Genomic DNA, 25,958 nt, shown 5'->3' on the forward strand with positions numbered 1-25,958 from the left:
CAAATTTACAATTCACTGCAGCCTTGACACAAATTACACATTGGACAGAGCCATTGGCATCAGTGTGGCCCATTGCAGGAACGCATGGATACCCTCCACTGGATTTTTTCCTGAGCCTCATGCACATGCCTTTTGATGGTTCCTGACTTTTTGGGGACAAGGCTGAGCTCACTCTAGGGCTACAGCACATTGCTTGGGCTTGTGTACAGCGCCACTTCAGATGCTTTCACATTTTTGCCCTTTTTGAGGTTCTAGTAGGGGTGTCCAGTGCTGTCAGCCACTACCTCAAGCTTAGCAGGCTACTCAGCCCTCTCGTAACCCCAGCAAAGGTTCCCACAGGCCTGTGGGCACCAGGGGCAACTTGCAGCCAATTCATTCCGCCCCTATAGCTGCCACAACCCCCAAGCCTCTTTTGAATGTACTTAGTGACACACAGCCACCCTATAGGCGGCAGGATCCAGCATTTTCTGCCAGGGTGGCAGGTAATCACTTCAGACTAATGGGTGTTACAATTGTTCAGCCAGGTTATGTTCTTCCATTCTTGGAAACCCAGCTCCTCCGCCACCATCCCAGGAACAGATGGCAGAGGGCCATCTGTTCCTATGCAACATGAATTGCAGAGTTATCAGGCCAGTAGAGCCATTGAGAGAGTGCTGGTGCCACAAGTAGATCATAGTTGTTATCACCGCTATATTCTGGTGCTGGAAAAGGATGTAGGGCTCCATACCATATAAGACCTTTTCCCTGTTGATGTCTTCCTGCCGAATGTCAAATTCAAATGCCCAGGTCTTGTTGGCCCTCGACCCTGGAGACTGGACGGTAGTATTAGACCTGCAGGGTGCTTATTTTCCTCTCCCTGTCACGCCGGCCCAAATGCTCTATCTGCAGTTAGGCCAGGAGCATTTCCAGTTTGCAGTGCCCCCCCCCCCCCCCCGGCCTCACCAGTGCCCCTTGGGTGTTCACGAAAGTGATGGCAGCGGTTGCAGCTCATCTACAGAGGTCTGGGGCCCCAATATTTCACTACCTCCATGACTGGCTGTTGAAAGTGGGCTTGCCCCAGGCTGTAGTAGTTGATCTCCAGACACCTGAGAACCTCTTAACATAGTTGGGGTTCACTAAAAGCATTCCAAAGTTACACCTGACTCCTACTCTCTTTCATCTGAGTCGTTGAGGATATAGTGGAGTTTTGCACCTATCGACAAGAATGGAGAGTACAGGACATTCAGACTATTATTGTTATTATTCAACCTCACTCGAGGATTTCGGTGAGGCGGACTCTGAGGCCACTGGGGCTGATGGCCTCCTGCCAGGTGGCATATACAGTTTCTGCAGTGGGATCTGAAGTCCCAGTGGCAACAGCACTAGGGGAACCTCTCCAATTGCGTCTATATTTCGGAGAAGACTGCAAAAGCACTGCAGTGGTGGCTGCAGGACTGCGATTTGGTGAGCAGCAGACACCTCTCCCTACCCCACGCAGAGCTGACATTAGTGACTGGGCTGGGATGGCCCCTTAGGAAAGGTGGAGAACAGAGGCCTCTGTTCTTCTGCGGAGGCTCGACTCCATAATAACCTATTGTAGTTAAAACAATCCGCTTGGCATTCAAAGCCTTCCTGCCAGCCATACTATCGTGAACTCATGGGCATGAGCATCTGTCATCCGATCAAGCTGATTCTTTGGGAGGATATCCTGTTCGAGAATCAGGGGAGGGCCCTGCACCTGAACCTGTGCACCCTCAACCTCAAAGCTGGGAGATTGAGTGGCGATGATTGAATGTTTTTGACCTTCCTACAGAGGTGGTGGATGTCATCCTGGCAGCCAGGAGTTCCTCTAGCAAGTTTGTATATTACTGCTGTTGGGACAAGTTTGTGGCCTGGTGCGTGACCAACAAGTCAACCTATTTCACTCCAAGCTGTCTCAGGTTTTGTTGTTCATGTTGTCCTTAGCTCAGCAAGGCCTTGTTTTGGGCACAGTCAAATGCTACCAGTCTGCTGTTTCGGCCTTTTTTACGGTTGCCAGATCAGCCCTCTTAGTTTAAATCCCTAGTTGTGATGTGTTTTCTTAAAGGGCTACAACATTTGTTTCCCCCTTTACCTTTCATTATGCTCCAGTGGGACTTAAATTTATTGTTGACCTTTCTTATGTGTTTTCCTTTCGAACCCATGCACAGCTGACCTCTCATATTTCTCACACTTAAGACTGTTTTCTTCATTGCTATAGCATTGGCATGAAGGGTGAGTGAGCTTCAGGCCCTCTCTGATATCCTTCCATATGCCATATTCGATCCCAGACAACCTGGTTCTTCGGTCTCGTGCTTTCTTTTTGGTAGAGGTTGTGACTTATTTTCACGTCAGACAAGCCATTACTTGTCCAACATTCTTTGCTCTACCTTCCCCCTCTAAGGAGTAGGAATGACTACATCAGCTTGGCCCAGAGTAGGCTCTTAGTTTCTATATCAATTGTACAAGAGAACACCGAGCAGAAGGGCAGCTGTTGGGTTCAAGGGCATAAAGAAGGGAAAATGGTGCAGAGAAGAATAATTTCCTGCTGTATCGAACTCTGCATCATGATCTGCTACGCATTAGCAAAGAAGCAGCCTAACTTGGACATTTGTCAGGCAGCTACGTGATAGTCACTCCATACATTCATGAATCACTACTGTCTGAACAGTTGGGTCCCTTGAAAAGGGCACTTTGCCCGTTCGGTCCTGCTGGACCTTTTGGTTTGAGCTAGTTCACAGACCAACCTCTTGGAAGGGACTGCTCCGCTATTTATTCTAAGGTGAGAAATCTGCTGTTATAAGTCTCTTATCAGAAGAAAAAGTTATGAACCTTTGGCAATGCTTTTTCTGGTAGAGACTCTTTCTAACCACAGGTTCCTCACCGATACTCCCATCCTGCCCCATTATTTTACCCAAAAAGATACCAGTCTAGGACTCTGCACATTGGTTACAGCTAATTTGATTTTGGCTCTGTGTCTGTGGGCACGGAACAGTCAAGAAAGCAACTGATATCAGCGCTGATGACTGGCTTCTATATAGATGCACGTCACATCCAGCACAGAGTTGCAGATGCCACCTCCTGGTGCACAGGGATACTGCTTAAAATTTTTCTGGATGCAGTCCGATGCGTGGGAAATATTCTAAGATGAGGAATCTGCGATTGGAGATAGTCTCTACCAGAAAGAGCATTACAGAAAGTAAGTGTTCTATTCAATAAGATTCATGCAAGGTTACACTTGCATAATAAAATAATACACAAGACTATAGTAATACTATGATCTAAGTACAGGATATGCAATTTTTCATTGGACTAATTTTTTCATCATTTTTTAGAGGTTCATATTCACATTTGTGAATGTAATTTTGTCTTGAAAACTTTTTAAACTCTGAGCTGGTGTCGATAGACAAATTTGAGCATTCCTTAAACATCTTTCATTTAGAAGCTATTTGCCTTGGTCTTCTGAAAGGAACTACTTGCCTTGCTGTTCAGAATTTTGTTTTTCATTTCAGAGCAAGCATCTGTCAAGGTAGCACTGGTATGCAGGAAGAAAAGTTTGGCTCCTGTAGATAAATCTCTGGACTCTGCCTACCAATTTTATGCTCATGCCCATGAGTCACAATTGGTCACCTGGTATACTTACTGTTTGAAATGGGGTTTCTGGTTGGCTAGGGCATGCACCTAAGCCAGGCAGAACCCACCACGTTCGTCAGGGCAAGTAAGTTACACACCAAAAATAACCCGTGCTCACATCCTTGGTTGCTTGACAAGAGCAGTCAGGCTTATCCCAGAGGCAATGTGTAAAGCGTTTGTACAACACACACACACAAGCAACACAATGAATACACCACAAAAGAGACTCCACACAGTATTATATAATAATAGAATAGAATTTATTGTATATAAAACATAGATCATAGACCAAAACGACATAAATCAGTGATTACTTTGCCAACTGGCAATTGTCAGACCATCTAAATGAGTGCAATAAGAGAAAGGTTTCTATGTTTCACCTGTCATCAAAATACCACTACTGTGCCTAATATGCATGCCCATGATATAGTACTCGTTATCCTGACTGGTATAAGGCATAAAAACGATGTACATCAATATCGGAACATGAAATGCAGCATGTAATGAATACAACCCATAATCACCCTCTGTGATCCTTACACATATGCAGCATGTAGTAAATAAAACACATCATCACCAAATATGATTATAAACCTATATGCAGTGTGTAGTGAATAAAACACGCAATCATCAAAACACATAGGACGCCATAAACCTGCCCTCCTACTTATGGGACGGAGTCATTTGGGCTTCAACCGCAGGCCATAATAGCTCCAGCATGCCTATGACTGATCCTACAGTAATGGTAGGATCAGCTGGATCCGGGCCCACTGACGACGGTTTACCGCCACCTGCGATGACTACAGTAAACAGGCCCCCCCAAGATAGATACCAATGCAGGGGGGGCACACCCTGCCTACTTCTGTGGGGAGCCCTCACTGAGTCCCCTGCGTGTCTCCATAACCAGGCAGCTGCCCGCGACTGTGTGGTGCAGCTGCCGAAACTCAGCCTCCCAAGGGAACAAAGCCGCCGTAATTAGATTAGCCCCTCAGGTGGGCAGTGTGTCCAGAGCCTTCTGTGACCTCTCGAACCACTGCTGGGGCCGATACACTGCAGGATGCATGGGGGAAGCCCTGTCACAACTCTTCACCTTCCTTTTGAAGGCACAAGCTGCCAGCACCGCAGGAAGAGCCTCAGACACTGTTCCCAGTCACTCTTTTTCCCTCAGGCCAGCGAGCCCTACTCTCATCTGGGTCGCACGTGAAGGAGTGCAAGGGCTTCAGGAGCAAAACAGCTTCAGGATCTCAGGTGATACCTCACACCCCGTGTTACCTGTCAGCACTAATGCCAGAGGGAGAGCCTCCAACAGGGCTCTGCAGTCATGGTGTCCACTCCCTGTATCTACAGCTTGCGAGCCCTGCTCCTCACGGCAGTGGGGGCCTTGCTAGGGGAATTCAAGATGGCTAACAAACGACGTTCCTGACAGGCAGGAAGATGTTGCTTCAACACCCGCTTTTTGAAGGGTGAAGCAATTTCCACGAGCTGTCTGCATCCAAAAACGCTCCTCCTCCAGATATGGGGCAGAGTAAACACCCCACACACGCTTGGTGCCACAAGATGAAGTGAAAAATGCAGCGCTCACCATACACTAATTTGTCCGGGAGTTGAAAGCGAACACGCTGCTCTCAGACCAAAAAGCAGCACTGTCCTAAAATCCTTAAGATATCCCAACTGTGCAGAGAGGGGGCAAGACCACGCAGGAGAGCACTGGGGGCACAAGAGCAGAGAACAGGGAGCAGGCCAGCACATCAGGGTCCTTGTAGCAATTGACAGTCATTCTTGCAGTCCAGAAGGCCACAGGTCTGCACAACAAACAAGTAAGTCAAATGGCGGTTCTTCCTGGCAACATAGCAGTTCCTTCTGGCAGTGTGCAGTCTGTAGAGCCAGCAGCGTCTGGTTACAAGTCCAATCAGTGTCTTAAAAACATGGGGTCAGAGCTCCTGTAGTTATACTCAAAACGCCTTTGATCTCAGGGAACTTCAAAAGGAACCTTAGAAGTGCACAACACCCCCTTTCAACTCAACCTTGGCTCCAGACGTACAGGAGGGGGTAAACAAGCCCTTTGTGTGAGGTCAGGACACAGCCTATACAAATGTAAGTGCGCCCTGCCTCCCTCTCTCCCATCCCAAGAAGGTCATCAGTATGTAGATGATTGGAGATGCAACCCTGTTACACCCAACCCTCCCTGTGTGATGGCTGTCTGGAAAGTATGCACCAAGCGTAGCTGTCACTCTGCCCTAGACGTGGATTGGAGGCCGGCTGCAAAGAGTCATAAGCAGAGAGAAATGCCCACTTGCTAAAAGTGGCATTTCTAAAATAGTAATGTAAAATCCAACTACACCGTTAAGCAGGACTTATCACCAGTATTCCAAACATGGCAACGCTACTCCTTCCAGATCAGGAATCACCACTTAAGTACCTTTAAGGGAATTCCCAATGCTAGCCTATGAGAGGAGTAGACCTCACAGAAGTTAGAAACCAAATAGGCTGTGTGTCACTACCAGGACATGCCACAAAAACAAGGCACGTCATACCTTTTACCTACACAGCACCCTGCCCAAAGGGCCAAATAGGGCCTAACTTAGGGGTGGCCAATATGTAGTAAAAGGGGAGTTTCAGGCTTGGCTAATAACTTTAAATGCCAAGTCAATGTGTCAGTACACTGCGCACGCAGGCCCTGGAGTGCCAGGCCGGAGACAGGTTTGAAAGTGGGTGGCGCAAGCAGTGCTGCAGGCCAGCTAGTAGCATTATATTTGCAGGCCCTGGGTATAGAGGATACCACTGTACAAAGGACTTACAGGTAAATTAAAAATGCCAAATAGGTGTAAACCAATCATACCATGTTTTAAAGGAGAGTCCACATGCACTTTAGCACTGATTAGCAGTGGTAAAGTGCACAGAGCCCTAAAGCCAATAAAAAGAGTGTCAGAAAAATTGGGGAAAAAGGAAAAATGATTGTGGATAGCCCTGGAAAAAGGGGCAAGTCCAACACTTACCATACAGGAGGCCTTTTATCTATGTGTTTATACAAGGAAGAACACTAATGGCCTCTGTTAGCCTTCAGGATGTGGCAGGGTTTATCTCTGAGATGCAGTCTTCCTTTCATGGGTGTAGCTTCCAATAGTGCTGCACCAGCAGTGGCATCAGGGACAACAGTAAGAGGAGCTCCCTGGTCCCCCACATACAGCAATTTGTTTTTACTACCAAACAAGGGATAGGGCACATTTGCTGTGCTTGTATTAACACCATGACTCCTTTGGTATGCAACCGTCCCTCGCTACCCCGGACATGACATAACAGAGATATAAATGATATCATCCTGTTCTCTGACATCAGTTCCCTTTCTTCTTTTTTTTTTTTTGGAGTGTCACTCCAGTCTGACATCATTCATGGCCTCGGGCAGATTGCTGGGTACATCCCACCACTCCAGCCTCAATGTCATCTTCAGACTCGATTCCTGCTCTAGCTGGTAGAGTCCCAGCCTGATACTGCCAAACCCACACCTTGCTGGTTAGATTTCCGGCCCTCCTGAACACCCTGTGCTGCATATGCAGGCCCCAAGGGGTTTTCAGACCTGCGGGACAGCCCCCTGCTGCCAGTCTCTACCCTGGCAATGGTTGGATTTGGACAGGAGGTCAACCCCGCTCTGGCTCCATTATATCTCATTTTGCCACCGAAGGCCTTGCCAGCTTTGTTGACATAGACGTCGATGCCGACATCGCACCTAAAATGATGGCCGATCCCTGCTTCTGCCTCGCAGTTGTAAGGGTCTATTTCAATCAGAGTCTAACAAAAGATGGAGGAAGATCCTAAAGTGGGGTCTCTACATGCTGTGCAACATTGATGCTAGAGCTCCAGCATTCCAAATTATGTGGGGGCTTCTCATTCTGTTAAGAGGAGTATGTCGTGATGTGGAATGCATCAAGGAGGTGTGCTGCATCTCCTCTGCTTTGCAGACCATGGGGTGTTTTACCACATTTTGCATAATGTTTGTGCATTGGAGTCTGGGTCTGAGGTAGACCTTGACTGGGCATCGGGCCTCCCTTCGAAGGACATACCTCCTTTAATGAAATTTCATGCATGAATGCAGAGTTCTCTCTACACATCACATACTAATCAAACCTGTTGACTGAGAATCCAGTCAGGGTGTTTGTCATCAGAGCCTTCGCCACTATTTAATTGGACAATCTTACATCCATTAGGCTTATGCAAAGTAGACCAAATGTTACTCCATCTGTCAGTGGTCAGGTCATACAGTGCCTTTGACTACCCATGATTTTCTGTGTTCAAACCCGGTGCCTGATAGTTTTGGTTGTACTTCCATAGATCTTAAGGATGATGACAACCCCGTCGTCTTCGTCTCAATCAGAAGTGACATGGAAACATTTTGATGCAATGGCAAGGATTTTCTCTTCTTAGAGAACGGCCGTTTGCTTTTGTAATGTAGTATGTTGGTTGACTTGTTACTTCTGTGCCGTTTTGTGAGAAGGTGCAGATGGTGGTCCCTCCAGTATGTGGTAGTTTCCGGACAGCTAAGCAGCTTCTTAGACAATATTTTAATCAGTAGCTGGATCCTTAGGTTCTTCTTTACCCCAGTCCTCCATGGTATCTGAAGGATGTCCAGGCTAACTTACTAGACATGGCTTGTTGGTTTCTGTTTCTTTGATACAATGGCTGAATTGGTAATGGAGATTTACAGGCAGGGACATTTTCCTTTTCACCCTTGCCCGAGGGCTTCTCCTGAGGGTTCGTTATGTAGGAGGCAAATGTTATTAAATATTTATATAGTGCGTAGGCCATACGATGATGTTATTCTATTCTGCAGTTATGTAGCTATCATTGTTTCCCTCATTTTGATGAAGAGAGTAATATTTTGAAAAATCTTTAGGGAAGCTTCAGTGTCCTCTTTTTTTGGCCTCGACTTTCATATCACCACTCTTTGTGAACTGGACGACTATGTGGTTTATTTGGGATTGGTATCGCTTCTGATGTCCTAATACGCACCCAAGTAGAATTATTCTTCACGTTTTGAAGTAACTAGGACCTGGAGGAGTTACGTCTACTGGTTAACTCGGCCTCTGAAAGATACTAGGTTGTTGTTTCCCTCTTGTGGAGTGTCTGCGACATTCTTGGGTTATCCCCTCTCCTGGCCTAGGTGGACATAGACTGTGGCTACAGTCAACTACATAATTCATTTTGTACTGTCTGCTTATAAGTTTATTCTGCCAGCTGCCCTACACATCCTCTGGTGACATTCGCTTGCAACCAGTCATGTTGTTCTGTGTGGGCTGTCTGCTGCTTCCGTGCTGTATGTCATTGTTTTGGGTTTATGTGCCAGTGTTTTGAGGCTTAACAAGTATGCCTCCTCCTTTAGTTTCTAATGCTGCATTGGATTGCTACTTCTGTTATCTCAGTGATTACCTGGCTTTCGCTTTACTTCTAAGAGGTCACCATCATAAGGAGGGTGGTCGTTCATGTTGTGCCCACTTGCTTATTCAGGTCCTGCCACGTGTGATAGTTGTGCTGGAATGAGTGTCATTTGTTTAATACTGTTGCTATTCCTTTGGTTGGTGCCTTCCTCAGACCCACCTCTGTTGCCCATTGCTTTGGCATTGATTGAAGAGGTGAGGAAACTGCAGGCAGAAGTTTCCAACTTATTGTCTTTCTTCACGATCTTTTTGGTGGATACTCAATCTGCCTGTAGATTTCTCAACAGTCCTCCCGTTCAATCAAGTGGTCGTAAATACTTGTTAATATGATGTCTTTTTAGTTCTGGACTGCTCATTTGTTTTTAGGTCTCGCCTGCTTTGCAGCGCGCATGCGTTGCTTCGCCTTGGCGAGATCTATTGTCGTCGCTTTTGTGTCCGGCTTCTCTGGAAGCGGGGTTGGTGTCCGCCCTGTCGGCCTTAGGCCTCGCCCACCCAGACTGGAGATTACGCTCTCGCGCCTGGCGTCTCTTCCAGACACGCATACCGGAGGCTGCCGGCTTCTGTGGAAGCGGGATGTTCTAAATAAACATTTAATTTGCTCACAAACCCTGTTCCCGCAAGTATTTGAGCAGCTTTATCAGGGAAACGCATGAAGTAAAATCTTAGGCGAGATTGGCATGCCTCCTGCACACGATGCTCATGGATGTCTCTAGCGCGCCCTTCGTTCCTCACAGGTCAAAGACACGAAAATATGATCATGAATTGACACTGTCCTCCCGGGGAAACACCTTGTTATGCACCGCGGAGCTGTAAATAAACAACCACAGGGCTGGCATTCCCAGGGGCCGGGGCTGCAGCTGTAGTAAAAGGTTCTCACAGCAAACGCACGACTGCGTGGCTTTGTAAACAGCAGCCAATTGCCTTACCACCTCAGAGTGCAGAACATTCATGTGCAGTAAGAATGCAAGAATTTAAATCCTGCAGACTCCTTTCCTTACCAAAGTAGCTGCTAGTTTATGGTAAACTTCTAAATAGTGCCAGCGCGTCTCGCCACATATGGTCTATCTAGTAATGACTCCATGGCCGTGCAAATAAATACATAATTTAGCAACCAACTGAATGTCATAATGCATAAATAAGTCTATCTGTAGTGCCTCGCGCTTACATGAAGCAAGTGCACGTTTATGTTATTGGGTGTTTAGAGAACACCTGTTATTTACAGGCCTGCCCCCTCACCCCCCGTAGAAGAGCTGCACGAAGCGCTATAGTAGCCGGAGACAGACTCGTTCAAACGCGAGATGTACCCACGGGGACTGGACAGCAGCCACTCTGAGCGTGTGTGACACCGAATTACACAGGGCAGGCTCGACATCGTATGGAGACAAGAAAGTGCCCTAGTCCGGCCCTCCAAACCTTATCCCTTTACTTGAAAAGGTCAACCTTTCTCTTCATCTGACATCTACGTAACATCAAAGCGCCTCAAGAGGGTTCTATAAATAAAAACGTAGGCACGCTTTGCCCACATTGAGCTTTACTGTGAACTGGACACAGACATATCACTAAAATGGCCAGTTTGTGAGCAAAACTTTCTGGGGTCTTGTCCAAGACGTACAATAAGCTCACCCATATTAAAATAACAGTGTCTCCGGACGCCTGCCGCTGGGGGGCAGCACTCTCTGAAGCTATTAACCAATTGGATTTATAATTTTATACAGATTATATAACGGAAGATTTTTGGGGGTGACCATAGCATTTTTCCACTCCCTTTAATCTATTGGCGCCTGCAGCCGCCAGCAACATTACAATTCAATCGAAACTAAAAAGATAGCACAAGAATGGGGCCGTGGGTGGTTTATAGGGACAATGGCCTCTTTGTTACTCCTTGACAATGGGGTTGTCTGCGTTTTACCGCATTACAACAGGTTATATCACTGAGCTGCGAAATATTTATTAGAAGTGATAGTTTTTAAACAAAAACTTAGTAAGATTCCTGAACCCCGGCCCTGATATAAATACCATTAGTAGACCGAGAAAGTCAGTTGTCGACTGTATCATAAAAGTACCCTAGAGTCTCATTATAGATGGAGCAGCGGTATTGGCTAATGAATCAAACACGAAGGAAGGTATTTGTACAGGGCACATATTGAACAGCGTACTTGAAAGTGCTCTCAAACCTGGTAATAAAGAAAACAAGCATTTGCAATGCAATAGGTCTTGCATTTACGCGAGTTTAAGCTATTGCCATTGTAAATGACAATGCCTTTTATTTACATTTTAAAAACAAACATAAATAAGTAATTGTCATTTACAATGCCAATAGCTAAAACTTACGTAAATGCGAGACCTATTGCATTGAAAATGCTTGTTTAATTAGTCAGACTTGTCTCCCCCTCTAAGGGCATTTGGGAAAGGAAAGAAAACATTATGGCTCTGCAAGGTCATGCTCAAAAACAAAACAGTTCAGAAAGGAGGGTCCAAGGGACAAGTTTTATAGACCACTACGGATTATATCCCCTAACAGACATAATAAATACCAAAAAATTCTAGGGTCTGATCATATATCACTAGTATATGTGAAACGTAAATACTCCTTAATTGGTCGACATGTTTCAGCCGTAATGATCCATAATCGGATCAGGCTTTCATCAGGACCTAAACAAATAATGCTGCTGCTCTCAAAAAGTGAAAAACACAAAAATAAACTTAAACATCAAAGGATATTAGACCAAGAAACAATCTCTGGTCTCTCAGTAATTAGGTATCGCCATACCTGCTATCGCTGGGTGTAAAGCCTCCCCTCTACCTGGCAACCGCTCAGGAAGGGAGCACCGCTCTATCCGTCGGTACTGCTTGGCAGGAAGAGCCTGATGAAAGCCTGATCCGATTATGGATCATTACGGCTGAAACATGTCGAGCAATTATCATCACACCATAGCGGTTTAAATCTATACCGCTGGTGCACTGCTTTTTTAATCCTGACAATAGGCATACTCTGATTAAAATTGTTGTTCGATGCCTACTAGCCAGTTTTAGCATTTATTCACTTACACACGTTATTCTTCACACTGTAGATTAACGTGTGCGATCTCACTCACACGTTAGACTCATCACAGGTGGGTTTAGGATACCGAACATACTCCTAGAAAACATCCCTGAGCTCCTCCCTCACAGTGAGGGGGTTGTAGCCCTCAAAGGAACTGGGTGTTTAGAGGGAGATTGAAGAGAGGTGGAGAATCTGTAGGTAGAGTATCAACTAGAAAGATTTTTACTGAAGGCAAGTAATTTTTCTTTAGGAAAATATTTGATGTTTATCAGCACATTAGGCATAATCCTTGCTTGGCAGGTTTAGATATGTTCATAAATGGTCTCTTTGGAGCAGTGGCAGCCAATTCACATACCAGGGGTGTGATGCATTTTATTGTGTCTCTGGAACTAAACATGTTAGAATACACAAATATGGGCCTTTCCGGAAAAGTTAGGGTGCATTTGATTGGGATATCTGACGTTTGATTTATGGCTTATTTATCGTTTTGTCTGCTCATGAGATATATAACATCAAATATTTTTCTTTTACAGTTTGTGGTGATTACGGTATGCTTGAAAGCAGGACTTGAGACATCCTATTGGACTTTGGTATGAACTTATTATTTCTTGTTGTATTCATTAGGGCAAACTTAAAATGTTGTTGTAAAAAATATATATTTGGCTTTATTTAAATGATTAGGGATTCTGGTTGTTGCATGAGATTGGGTAAGGAGAGTGCCATCACACTTTCCTTGAGCTAAGTGAACAACATATGTGTCCTCTTCCCCCACAGTCTTAACATGATTGCCCAACTGGTTTCCCCTGTTGGCGAATTAAGGGTTCATAGGTCAGGACGCTTGATGTCTTAATATTGTAAACTCATACCATCTAAATTGGGGGACTGAGTTCAAGCTCAAATTAAGAAATAAAATAAAATATGCGATGTATTATTTTGCTATCTCTAAAGATTTGGAATACCCAATATGTGGCCCACTCATACAAATGTAAAGAAATATAAAAAATAATTATTCTCCACATAATTAGCAACCTCTGTTAAACAGGCAATTATTTTCATGATTACTTTCATAAAGTTACCTTGCAAAAAACAAGATCTGAATTTGAAATCAATACCCATTTCCATAAAATCCTCATCTTGATCCCTTCCCAGTCCTAAGGCTCGATCAATAGCACCAGGTGATGCTGTTAAGGCGTCAGCTGTGGGACCATGAGACACCAACTTTAAGTAATGAACAGGCCTACTAGGGCACCACACAGTACTATTACTTTACTCATAGATGCTACACCTATTTATAATTTTTTTGAAATTTCATAGCATGGCTCCTCTAAAGCTTTATGGGGGTATAAGCCCTGCTCAAACTGCAAACAGGAGATATTCAGTACAGACTTCCATTTGTCAAAGCTCTGTTGTTCCCAAGCATGATGCAGCATCTTTATCTCATTGATGCTTACTTGCACAAAGGCAATAAGACAATGGGAGCTAAAATTCATAATGACCACACGTAAGGATTTGTCGAAGTCAAAACCTTAATCCAAATCTTCGATGAGGAGTCAGTTTACTAGAGCACCTCACCACAAGCGACATCAACACAAGAAGCATAAATAAGCATTAATCCTCGCACCACAGTAAAAGAAGGAAGCAAGGTTTGGACAAGCCATTGGATTCTTCCTCTTCATAGCTTGGCCTCTTATCTTTCCCATTCCCAGCTTCTTCCTTTTGAGCTTACTTTGGCAACATTCCTGAACTTATGAAGGGAGTGATTAACATCAGTGCCATTGGCTCCAGTGAAACTGATACGAGGCAGAGGCGGTGGACCGTTGTTGTTCCTGTCGCATGAGGCACATGATCTTACAGGCTACTTGAAAGAGAACAGTGAATTACCTTATAAAGGGGAACAAGTCAGTTGCCAGATTTGCAACTCTTTTGAGTCAGACTTTTCTACGCTCCGGTTTTCAAATTTTTACGCACCTGGGCAAGATGATGATAATAGTGGTGTAGGAAATCCTTACAGTGTCAGCTAAGCTAAGCAGTTTGAACCAGTTTTATAGGAGCCTGTTGCACATGATTAGCTCCTGAATGCCTCGCTTCATCAGATTTAGTGATGGGTCTGCCTGATTGTTTAACTGACTAGAGACCTTTCCAATTAATCTGTGTCAAAGAATCTAGGCAGCAATTTTGCAAACCTTTATAGGTGATACCATGAGGCAGTCTTATGGATGTGCTCGTAGAAAATATACTGTTGCAGCTCTCAGCATTGTCAAATTCGCAATTGTGCCGTCTGTTGGAGATTTGTTGACTTATTATATATATATATATATATATATATATATATATATATATATATATATATATATATATATATATGAGCTTGCTTCGCTCACACGTTTCTCCAAGGAAAACAAGAACGAACGTGGACCTCGTTGTGTGGTTCAAAGATATTTTATTCCTCCTTGCCTGCCATTACGCGTTTCAGCCGTCAAAGCGGCCTTGATCACATGACAATGTTCAGAGATTTTTACTCGATATTTAAAGTGCTCGTGCTTAGAAAAATAACCTATCACACATTGCTAGAATTAATAGACAATGAGAACAGACTGAACTTATTTCCCACTGATGCCGATCCACCAATGCATTACATGTACTAAGACATTTTTTAAGTACAATAAAATTCATACAGGTAAAATACCTCCACTACACAAATTATATAGACCAATAAAATCAATTTTTGCAATTTGGAACATCGATGATATTTACTAATAACTGTTTAAATACAAGAGGATAATTAACCTATGTAGGGGTGTTTTTAGTCGTTCTGTGCCTACTACATGTGTGACTGTGTAAAAAATAAATTTATCATTAGAGTATGCTTGCCGTAAACCCCTATGTGCTGCCTCGTGAGTGATCCCCCGGATGTTATTTGAAATCAAGTATCTATACCCAGGGCCTCAATGCTAAATATAGTAGAGAGGTGCATTGATAAATAATCATTACAATAGATCCCAATATTTACATAATGTAAATTAAATATTAAAAATCCGAAGGCACTGTAAAGACAAGAAAAGTGCAAAAAGTGCAAATTTGTTCGAATGAACCCTTAGTATGTGTACTAAAATAGATGTGAACAAAGGAGGGTTAATGTTTCTGCATAAATGCCAATAATGGTGCTGCTAGGGGAGTCAGGATAACTGAGCTAGTGTTTGCTGTACCATATAATATCATTGGTCTATAAACCATCAGAACAAACAATAGACACACAATACGTAAAAACCATATGTCTAAAATGTAAGTCTAAAAGGTCTAAAACACAATAAATATTAGGATAAGATCAGTATAAATACTAAAAAGCAATAAAACATCTTATAAATAAACAAGGCCAAAAATGCATGATAAGTAATTCATAAATTCATTTTTCAGATAAAATCTATTGTGCAAATTCGGTAAGAAATTACAGATAAGTGAAAAGGTCCTCGGTTGCATTGAGCCCTCTTGGATGCTTACAATCAAATTCCAATATATAGTGAGTTTCTAGCCGCCTTAACTTCGCTTCTCTGTCTCCTCCCCTTTTGGTGACCGGGATAGCCTCTATGACAAAGTATTTTAGATGATTGGGGTCACTATCATGAACGGCTTGGAAGTGTCTTGCGACTGGGTAATTTTGATCTTTATTAATGATCGCTCGTATATGCTGCAGTATTCTCTTATGTGCAGCTAATCTTGTGCTCCCTATATACTTCAGATGGCAGCTACATTCCAGAACATACACTACATATTCAGTTTTACACGTAAGGTGTTGCTTAATCTCCCGGATCTTAGGTGAGAAAGCTGAAGTGTATGTTTTGACGTTGTTTCCAAATTTACAGGCCTTACAAGTGGAACACTTGAAGAAACCCTTTCTAGCAGTGAGCCACATATCTTTGCGACTCACATCTTGGCTGTTACTTGTTAATTTATTACCCAAACTTTTTGTTTTTCTGAAAGTGATGGAAGGATTGGTAAGCATATGACTTCCTATCACTGGGTCATCTTGTATAAAATGCCAGTTCCGCTTAATGATGTTTCTAATCTGTCTTTCCTGTTTGGAGTACGAAAGAATCAGTCTCACAGGTTGAGCGGAAGTATTGACCCTTTGTTCCGGACAGTTGGCCCTGTAAATTAAAAGTTCCTCTCTTGCCTTAGAGCGTGACCTTCTGATGGCTGCATCAACTACTCCTGCATTGTATCCTCTAGCTAGAAACCTAGTACGACTCTCTGACTGCTTGTTTTTCATTTCCTCCTCACTGCTGCATATTCTCCGAATACGGAGCATCTCCCCGTATGGAATACTTTTGATTAAATGGGGAGGGTGAGCACTTGACGCATGTAGGATGGTGTTCCCTGCACTAGGCTTTCTAAATAATGTGGTAGTTAGACTGTTATTCTCCACTGTAATCTGCACATCTAGAAAGGACACTGTTTGTTTGCTGATGGTGTGAGTAAATCTTAAATTGATATCATTGTGGTTAATCTGATCAATAAATTCAATAGCTTCCGTCTCAGTTCCCCTCCAAACAATAAATAAATCATCGATAAATCTAAGCCAACAAATCACATTATTATTATAAGTGTGTTCGAACTGTCGCATGAGGACCAGTTCCTCCCACCAGCCCATAAATATACAAGCGTAGCTGGGAGAGAAACTGGCCCCCATAGCTACACCCTGCGTTTGTTGGTACATTTGACCATCAAAAAGGAAAAGGTTGTTGTCAAGACTATATATATATATATATTATCTACTGGCGGTCGCCAGTAGATAGTTATAGTTAGGACCCTGTTTCCATAGGAAAACCGCAACATTCTATTTTGAATAACTTTGGCGCCGGTCGACGAATCCTCGCGAAATTTTCGAAACTAATGGGGCGCTACGGTCCGCTCCTACCCTGAAAGTCTCGGGGGGATTCGTCAAGCGGGGGCTGAGAAAAAAGGGGGGTCCCAAAACTCGTTTTCCCCATGCATTTTTCCATAGGACCTTTAGACACAGCTACAGCCCGAACGGCTGAACAGAGTTACTTGAAATTTGGCAGAGAGGTAGTCTACAGGTCAAGGAAGTGCCTTTTGTAGGTCTGGTGTAAATCTGTTCAGTAGTTCCTGAGAAAATAGCATTTAAATCAATATATATATCTGTGGCAGCTTACGGTGCGCTTACCGTGCGCTTACGGTAAGCTTACCGTACGCGTACGGTGACGTGCGCGAGCGCGATTCTGATTGGCTGTTAGATCTTAGTAAACATTCGAATCGGTCGAAACCAGGAAGTGACATATGTGTCTTTATGAAAAAAAAATATTTGCAATATATGTATAGCTAAAATTTAATGGAAGAAGACATGGGCAAATAAGTGTCTAAATACAGTATTAGCATCAGCAGAGGATTGCGGTCGCGTGAGTTATAGTTGCCTGCACTAACTATAACGGGGGAATTTCAATGGTTTTTTACGAGTAAAATGTCCAGCTAACTATAGCATGTGTGAAACCTATGGTTTTTTCAGTGAATATATATATATATATATATATATATATATATATATATTTATATATATATGTCAAATTCTTAGTCTCTTCATTCTTCCCTTCAAGGGCTTTATTATCTTATATTAAGATAATAAAGCCCTTTACCTGAAAGCAAACTACGAGTGAGTGCGTTCTTTACTTGGTCTGAAGAATGAAGAGACTAAGAATTTGACATATATTTATCGGCTGGATCCTGACGAATAGACACGCACCGCGCTGGAATATGAGCGCCGTGAGGGACACAACGGGGAATTCGGGAAAGGATTTATTTTCACTGCAAAAGCTTGAGGCATGACGCGTTTCAAAGCAATTCCTTTTTCAAATGCCAGCTTCAACAAAGCACTCCTTTACTTACAGCGGGGGATGCAGCTTTGTTTCAAGATGCCTGGTCTCTAGTTGCAGAACAAGCAGAAGGGATAACAACAAGAGAACCAGGATTAAGTGACAATGAAACAACTTGTGAAACCCCGTTTAAACCCAAATCCACCTTTCAGCCCATTTCGCTACATGATAATTTGGATGTGTACCACGAGTTGGTGACCCAAGATCTGAAAAAGCTCTACACATCATCCAATAGGACATTTCGCAGCAGGAACAAGCAGAACCTGAATTATCAGAATCTTATAAAAAACTGGGATCTGATACAAATGTAATTGTGAGACAAGCTGACAAGGGCGGGAATGTAGTTCTGTGGCCACGCCAGCTCTACATGGATGAAGCAAAAACACAACTTGGTGACTTGGCATGTTATCGGAGAAGTAACATCAATGTGGTTAAAGCGGCATGGCAAGAACATTATTTGAAACTCCTTGCATGGAAAAGTGGAGGACTATTGACAGAGGCTGAATATCGGTTTTTGAAGAAGGAATACCCAGTTATTCCTACATTTTATCTTATCCCCAAGGTTCATAAGAGTACCACAATTCCACCTGGTAGACCGATAATTTCAGCCATCAATAGCATAATGGAAAACACCTCCAAGTACATAGACTTTTTTCTACAGGAGTGGGTTCGCAATTTAGCCTCATATGTACAAGATACTTCTGATTTTCTCCGCAAAATTGATCACGTAACGTGGGGTGAAGATCTGTTCTTGATGACTTTGGATGTTACATCCCTATACACTTCAATCAGGCATTGTGATGGTCTCAAAGCAACAGAACATTATTTAAATTTGAGACCTATGAACTGCGCAGCACATAACAAAATGCTTATGTCAATGATATCCGCCTGTTTGGAACAGAAATTTTTTCCTGTTTGACAATCAAATTTATCACCAGGTTAGAGGCGTTGCGATGGGGGCCTGCTTCTCCCCCAGCTACGCATGTTTACACATGGGGCTGTGGGAGGAGCAGGTCCTGATGGGTGATCACTTGGCTATCATTAAGGAACATGTAGCGATCTATTTGAGATATATTGATGATCTGTTTTTTGTTTGGAGGGGCACAGAGCAGAGTGCACAAGATTTTGTAAATATACTCAATACCAACTGTTTCAACCTCGAATTCACGTCCCAAATCAGCAACAAATCTATATGTTTCTTAGATGTCGAGATTTTTGTGGACAGCAATTCATTAGCCACCAGACTATACAGGAAGTTGACTGCGGGCAATACTATTTTGCATGCCTCAAGTCACCACCCTCAACACCTCATTCGAAGCATCCCCTATGGGGAGATGCTCCGCATCAGGCGCATTTGTAGTTCAGATTCAGAATGTGACACTGCCCAGGAGGCAAGTAAGCTAAGATTTCTTGCTAGGGGTTACTCTCTTAAAACAGTGGTCCATGCTATTCAGAAAACTAAACTCATGTCTAGAACGGAAGCATTGACACCTAAGGCCAGACCAGAAAAGTCATTGGAAATGACTCCTGGTTTCCAATCGAGAGTAATTCTTACATTTAGCAGACAACATCAAGAACTAAGAAAGATTTTCAATCGCAATTGGAATTTAATTCAGGGCGACCCAGTTATAGGTGGTACTATTAATAGTAAACCGGCCATAACATTCAGAAAAGCATTTTCAATGAGTGATGGGTTAGTAAAAAACAACAGTCCTGACTCTGTTCCAGCTGCCACCTGGATGTCCAAAATGAAAGGCTTCAGGAAATGCCCTAGCTGCAAGGCGTGCAAATTTGGTTGCAGTAAGACTCACTTTTAAGTCCATTCAAATCGACACCAATTGAGATTAATAAACAACTTACGTGCAAGACTGAATTTGCAATTTATGTGCTTGAATGTCCATGTGGGCTTAGATACGTGGGCAGTACTAAGCTGCCGGCCCATAAAACAATCTTGCAGCATATCAGGGCTATCTCCAATAAAGATCAGGCCTACCCCGTGGCTAGACATTTCGAACATAAGCATAATGGCAACCCCAGTTTCCTTCAGTATTATGTCATTGACACAGTATTACCTATGAAACGGGGTGGGAATCGGGAGGCCAAACTTCGATTACTTGAAACTAGATACATTTTAGAACTGGACACAAAAAATCCGATAGGCCTTAATTCAAGTGAGGACTTTTTTACCTGTTTATAGCTCTATCTGAAGCCATTCCTTGGAGGTTAGACCATGTGGGCTCATGTGTTAACTTTGTAAGGAACGGTAGGGTTTCTTTTGTTTTATAAACTATAGGAGTTCCTTCCATCTTTCCCTACAACTATCAGCAGAAGCAAGCAGGAATTCTATGTAGCCTTCTTTTGAATTCCATTATGAGAAGGGACACAGCATGTAATTGAGTAGAATTCAGGGAATTTACTAACTCATTATTACCGTAGGTAGATAGGAACATCAACAATATGGAACAATAAAAAATAATAAAAATATGAAACAAAAATGTGAAAATAAGTAAAATGGCATATAACTATAAGAACTCCAATCTTGATAGTAACAACTCATGGATAGTTTTTTTAGATGGAAAAATTGTTTTACTCTCGATGAGGGAATTGCTACAAGACAGGGCGGACACTCCTTGTCTTGTTGGCCACTGGGTGTTTTTTATATATACATTCCTATTTTTGTTTTATTACACCCTATGAGCTCAAGTAGGGAATTTTGGGATTATACAATAAGGTGACCTTACGGCCAATAAGGCCGGTATTAGCCCACTTGGGCATGATTTAGCTAACAGAAGGACAGCTTGCACGTTAACTCCTGGCATTATTTGTGGCCAATACTGTTACGAATTCAGCATATTTGCACATCTGATTGTCAAATTTAGTCTTAATTCCCAGACTCATTTGGTTCAAATTTTATACCTTTGGTATTTTACGGGTATTGCTGTTTTTACGATATTTTATATATCTTAAATATTTATTTCAATTTGAATATTTATTTTTGTACATATGTATATTTATTGATATATTTATATATTTGTGGATGTATAAATGAGTCTAGATATATTTTGTTCCATATTGTGCAAAATATTTCATTCACCAGTATTGTAAATAGGAGAACAGACTTGTGAGGAGTATTTCATTTGAGTAACTCTTCGCTGTCCATGATTGTTTTGCACTAAGGTCACATCCGGATGTACTTCCCCTTTAAAAGCTGCTATTTCCCTTTGCAACGCGTCATGTGATCAAGCCCCGAGTGGGGGCTGAAACGCGTCATGTTGGACAGGCTCAATTTAATTCTAATAAACTAATTTTGATTGGCACTGATTCTTGGGTCCGTTCCTCGTCTTTTCTACAGAGACAGCAACATAGACGACTTTACCTTATATATATATATATATATATATATATATATATATATATATATATATATATATATATATATATATATATATATATATATACATACATACCAAGGAACGTTCTGGAAGTCACAAAGAACGTGAGGGACACAACGGGGAATTCGGGAGAGGATTTATTTTCACTGCAAAAGCTTGAGGCATGACGCGTTTCAAAGCAATTCCTTTTTCAAATGCCAGCTTCAACAAAGCACTCCCGCCAGTTCATTAAAATAACCCCAGTCGTTCCGCCATTGGTAGCCATCCAGGTGGGCTGGGTCAAAGTTCCAAACGGTTACCAGGTAAGTGCTCGGTCTTTGGGGTTGAGTTTCTGGGGTTAGAACAAGTGTTCCCCCAGGGTCAAGGATGCACTGTCAAACACCCTCAGCAGCACTAGGGCGGCCGGGTGCAGAGTGCTGGGGCCCAATGTTATCCAATGGGGATAGCGGGCCTCCGGATGGTGGCTGCTTTCGAGCAGGCCACTGGGTTGTGGGAGCAAAGCTCCTGGTGTTAGGCTCAGATCCGAGTTAGCACCCAAAGTACACCTGCAGCGGCAGCTGGGTGCAGGGTGCTGTTTTGGTGTCGGGTGCCCTATTGGTTTCAATGGGGATTCTCCAGTTTCAACAAAGACTGCAGGCTCAAGGACGAAGATCTTCTGGAGAGGTAAGTTGGGATGCCTGGAGATACTGGGACACCATTGGTTGGGCCACCCAAGGCCGTGGGACTTCGGGTGCAAGGGTGTCTTTAGGCGTCGGGTTTTCTTACCAGCTCCGGTCGCAGTCGGGGGGATCCTGCAGAAAGAGGCTGCAGGCTTCAGTGGGAGAATCGAGGCAGATCAGAGATTACCAGATCTCCGGTCAGGATCACCGAGGACACCTCCTCGTGGTTTTGGGCCACTTGAACTTGGGCTGTGGGCAACAGGTGAAGAGTAGTGCAGACTCGCTGATTTGGCCGGAGGCAGAGTCTGTGGGTGAACAAATCCGGTGTTCACAGGAGACCGTCTTTTCTGTGAAAGGCAGGGCAGGTCCTTGTGGTTCTTGAGGTTGCTGGCTGCAGGACACACCGGGATTTGGCTTCTGCACATTCGAGGTGGGGACAGGCCGGTAGGGCTGGGGCCAAGTCAGTGGCCGTCCTCCTCTTCTTAGCTTCCGCACAGCTTTTCGGTCCTTCTTCTGGTTTTCTTCTTGGTCGGTTCTTGTCTGAGGAGACAAGGTTCGGGGTGACCCCTAAATACTAATTTTAGGGGTGTTACAGGTAGGTAAAGGTTGAGAACAATGGGTCCCTTCCTTGGGGTGGGTACACCCCTCTTATATCACCCTCCAGTGAGAGGGGGCATATGCCTCACTCTGGTTGCTGGGTCCCCCCATCTGCAAGATGGCGGGGACTAAGAGTGGTGGTTCATATCGCCTTCCCCACCTGAAGGGTGGGGTTGGCAAAGGTGGGAACACCTCCCTTCCTCACTAGGTTTTCCCGGCAATTCTCCTGCCCAAAGTTGGGGTCAGAACCGGTGGGGGCCAGTTGCTGGAAGCAGCAAAGGGCCTGAGGAAGCTCACAAAGGTGGCAAGCCTTTGAAGCTTCCCTTTCATGGACCCTGCCCATCCTTGGGGAGGAGGCTTGGCACCTCGTCCCAGGATGTGCATTGTTTCAGACCCCCGAGAGCAGCAGGCTCTCGACCCAGGGGTCCAGGAACATGTTTGGTGGTGTCAGCTGGTGAGCAGCCACTCTGCCTAGACACTAATGTTAGGTCGTTTTTCAGGGGGCATCTCTAAGATGCCCTCTGTGTGCATTTTTCATTAAATCCCACACTGGTATCAGTGTGGGTTTTATGTGCTGAGAAGTTTGATACCAAACTTCCCAGTTTTCAGTAAAGCCATTGTGGTACTGTGGAGTTCGTAATGACAACCTCCCAGCACCATATATTCTTAATGGCATAACTGCACTTACAATGTCTAAGAATTGACTTAGACACTGTAGGGGTACAGGGCTTAAGCACCTGTACCCTCACCACTGGTATAGTGCACCCAGATAGAGGGGTGGCTGATCTATGGTAGGGCAATGGGTTGTAGTCATGGCACACTGGGATATGTGCCATGTCGACTCTTCACTTTGTTCTGCACCAAAACACGCAGCCTGCAAAGGCAGTGTGTGTGTGTGTAAAGGTACAGGGCCTCTAAGGGTGGCACAATAAGTGCTGCAGCCCTTATAGCCTTCCCTGACCACAGTGCCCTTGGTACCTGTGGTACCATTTACAAGGGACTGACCTGTGGCCAAAGAGTGCCAATTGGACTTTGTTTGCAATGCAGTTTAGGGAAAGAACATAGGCCCTGGGTACCTGTTTGGCAAGAACCCAGGGCACACTCTGTCAAAGCACACCAGCAGTTAATCAAAAAGTGGGGGCAGCCATGCAAAAAGGGGGCACTTTTTTACAGTTACTGAACATTTCACCTAATAATAACGCTACTTTAACCTTTGTTTTTTCAGTGAATTTCTTTTTTTTTTTTTTTTAAACATAGTGATATTTAATTACCATATGTAACCCAACCCCCTGCCGCGCACAGCCTTTGGATGTGCGAGGAAGGGTGTTGGCTGCTGGGCTTGCCTGGGGCCAGGCCCTAACACCAACCCCAAGCATGGAGCTAAGCCCACACTGTGCAGGGCCTTCAGTTGTGTATGGCGGGGGGTTGGCCACAGGGCCTGGCCGCAGCCAACCCCACACTGTGCACAGCCTTTGGCCAAGCCCCGTGGGGGGTGAACCACAAGGCCTGTAGCCAACCCCTCCAAAGGCAGACAACCCCACATGGCGCAGGCAGGGCCATTGCCGTGCACGGCGTGGGATCAGCCACAGGACCTGGCCCTGGGGCCCCATCCTACAGGGCCTTTTTTTTTTAAAAGGGAGGCCACCTCCCCGAACCTATTATAGCCTTATTTGGCCCTGAGAACCCTGTTCCCCGGGGGCCACTACTTAAAACAAAGGGGATGGGGCTGCGTGCCCCCATCCCGAGCCCTATTAGGTCCTGAGGACACCATCCCACAGTGCTGTTTTTTTCATTATAGGGTAGGGGAGGGGGCTGCTTGTTTTTTCTCCTTGAGCCTTGTTAGGCCCTGGGGACTTCATTCCCACGGCCATTTTTTAAAACTAAAAGGGAGGTGGGCCACGTAGCCTTCCTCCATGAGCCTTGTTAGGCTTCGGCATCCCATCATTTAGGGCCATTTATTTTCATAAAAGGGGAGGAGGGGGCACGTGGCTCCTTCCCTGAGCCTTGTTAGGCCCTGGGTCCCCATCCCCCAGAAGCCACTACTAACAGTTAAGGGAAGGGGAGGGCACATGGCTCCCTTCCCCGAACCATTATCGTCACCCAGAGGCCCTATCCCCCAGGGCTCACACTTCTTAAAGTTGGGTGCCCCTGTGCCCACACAGGGTGCCCACCATATACTCCTTGGGGACTGCAAAGGGAGCCCCCACGGCCCAAGCCGGCTCCCCGCAGGCAGCAGGAGCCAGCATGGACCCTGCCCAGAAGGAGCCGCTTCTAATGCTGCTCCCTCCTTGCAAGAGCAATATTTTGATCTGTTACAAAGAGATCGAAAGTCTGCTCCCAACCGGCGAAAGCATTTTCAAAGTCCACCACCCCCCAGCTGGGAGCAGACTTTGTGTTTGCTCCTGTGTGTCAGGAGTTTTGATAATGCTCCCACAGAGCGAGACCAAACACGGTTTCCCTGTCCACGCTGGTGCTGGCAGTAAAACCACTATGTTCCGGGTGTGGACTCCCCGGGACTTAGCTTGTGACCCGGTCCCAGGGGATGGGGTTCCAGGGCCTTTAGGAGGAGGGCCATGCAGTACCCCTCCCTTCTATTTAGTTTCCCAGCCCTGGGGAATGGGGTCCCCGAGGTCTTTAGAGTCCCCCTCCCCTTAAAAAAACCCTTAAAAAATATGCTGGCCCCCAGGGATGGGGCCTTGGGGCTGAAAGCGGCCCGGGGAGAGCGGATGTTTCTCTCTCCCCCTCTAAAAGACATTAGGACCCTTGGGATGGGGTTTGGAGGGACAAAAATGGCCCGGGGAGGGGGGCCACATACCCTCTTGCCCTGAAAAAGACATTGATCCCCAGGAGATGGGGTCCTTGAGGACGAAATCGGCCTGGGGAGGGGGTCGAAGTACCCCCACCCCTAAATAATATATTGGGCCCCTGGCCACAATTGATGAGGGGGGCCATGCGCATCCCCCCCCCGCAAAAAAAATAAAACCCTCTTAGCCCCCCCCCCCCCCCCCCCCCCAGGACCTGGCCACCCAGGGTTTTTAAAGAACAAGCGCAGGAGTGCAATTATGTCATTTTATGTCCTTAGTGATGTCATAAATTATGTCATGGAACATGTTATAAGTGATGCGTATGTGAGGTCATAAGCAGTGCATGACAGGAGTAAAAGTTAATGTTGGCGCTGCTAACTATAACTGGTGAACTTCTGTGTTTTTTTATTTCAAATCGTTATTGTTGTCACTGGCAAATTCGGCTATCTATAAAGTTACTTTTTCAGTGAATGTCCAAGGTTTTGTTTGGCTTTTTCAGTGAATTTCTAGGTTTTTTAA

At 44.6% G+C, this 25,958-nt stretch overlaps 1 protein-coding gene across 6 annotated transcripts in view; it reads left to right on the forward strand.

Moving 5' to 3' along the window:
* ATP8A1 (ATPase phospholipid transporting 8A1) overlaps positions 1–25,958 on the forward strand; it is a 1,017,459-nt gene that overhangs the window by 794,680 nt on the left and 196,821 nt on the right. For all 6 annotated transcript variants that reach the window (XM_085642166.1, XM_085642168.1, XM_085642167.1 and 3 more), the window contains one exon: positions 12,636–12,692. In XM_085642166.1, coding sequence (XP_085498292.1) covers positions 12,636–12,692 — 57 coding nt within the window. The remainder of the gene's footprint in view (positions 1–12,635; positions 12,693–25,958) is intronic.

The sequence above is a fragment of the Triturus cristatus genome, chromosome 2_2 (genome assembly GCF_964204655.1).
Source record: "Triturus cristatus chromosome 2_2, aTriCri1.1, whole genome shotgun sequence".
Lineage (NCBI taxonomy): Eukaryota > Metazoa > Chordata > Amphibia > Caudata > Salamandridae > Triturus > Triturus cristatus.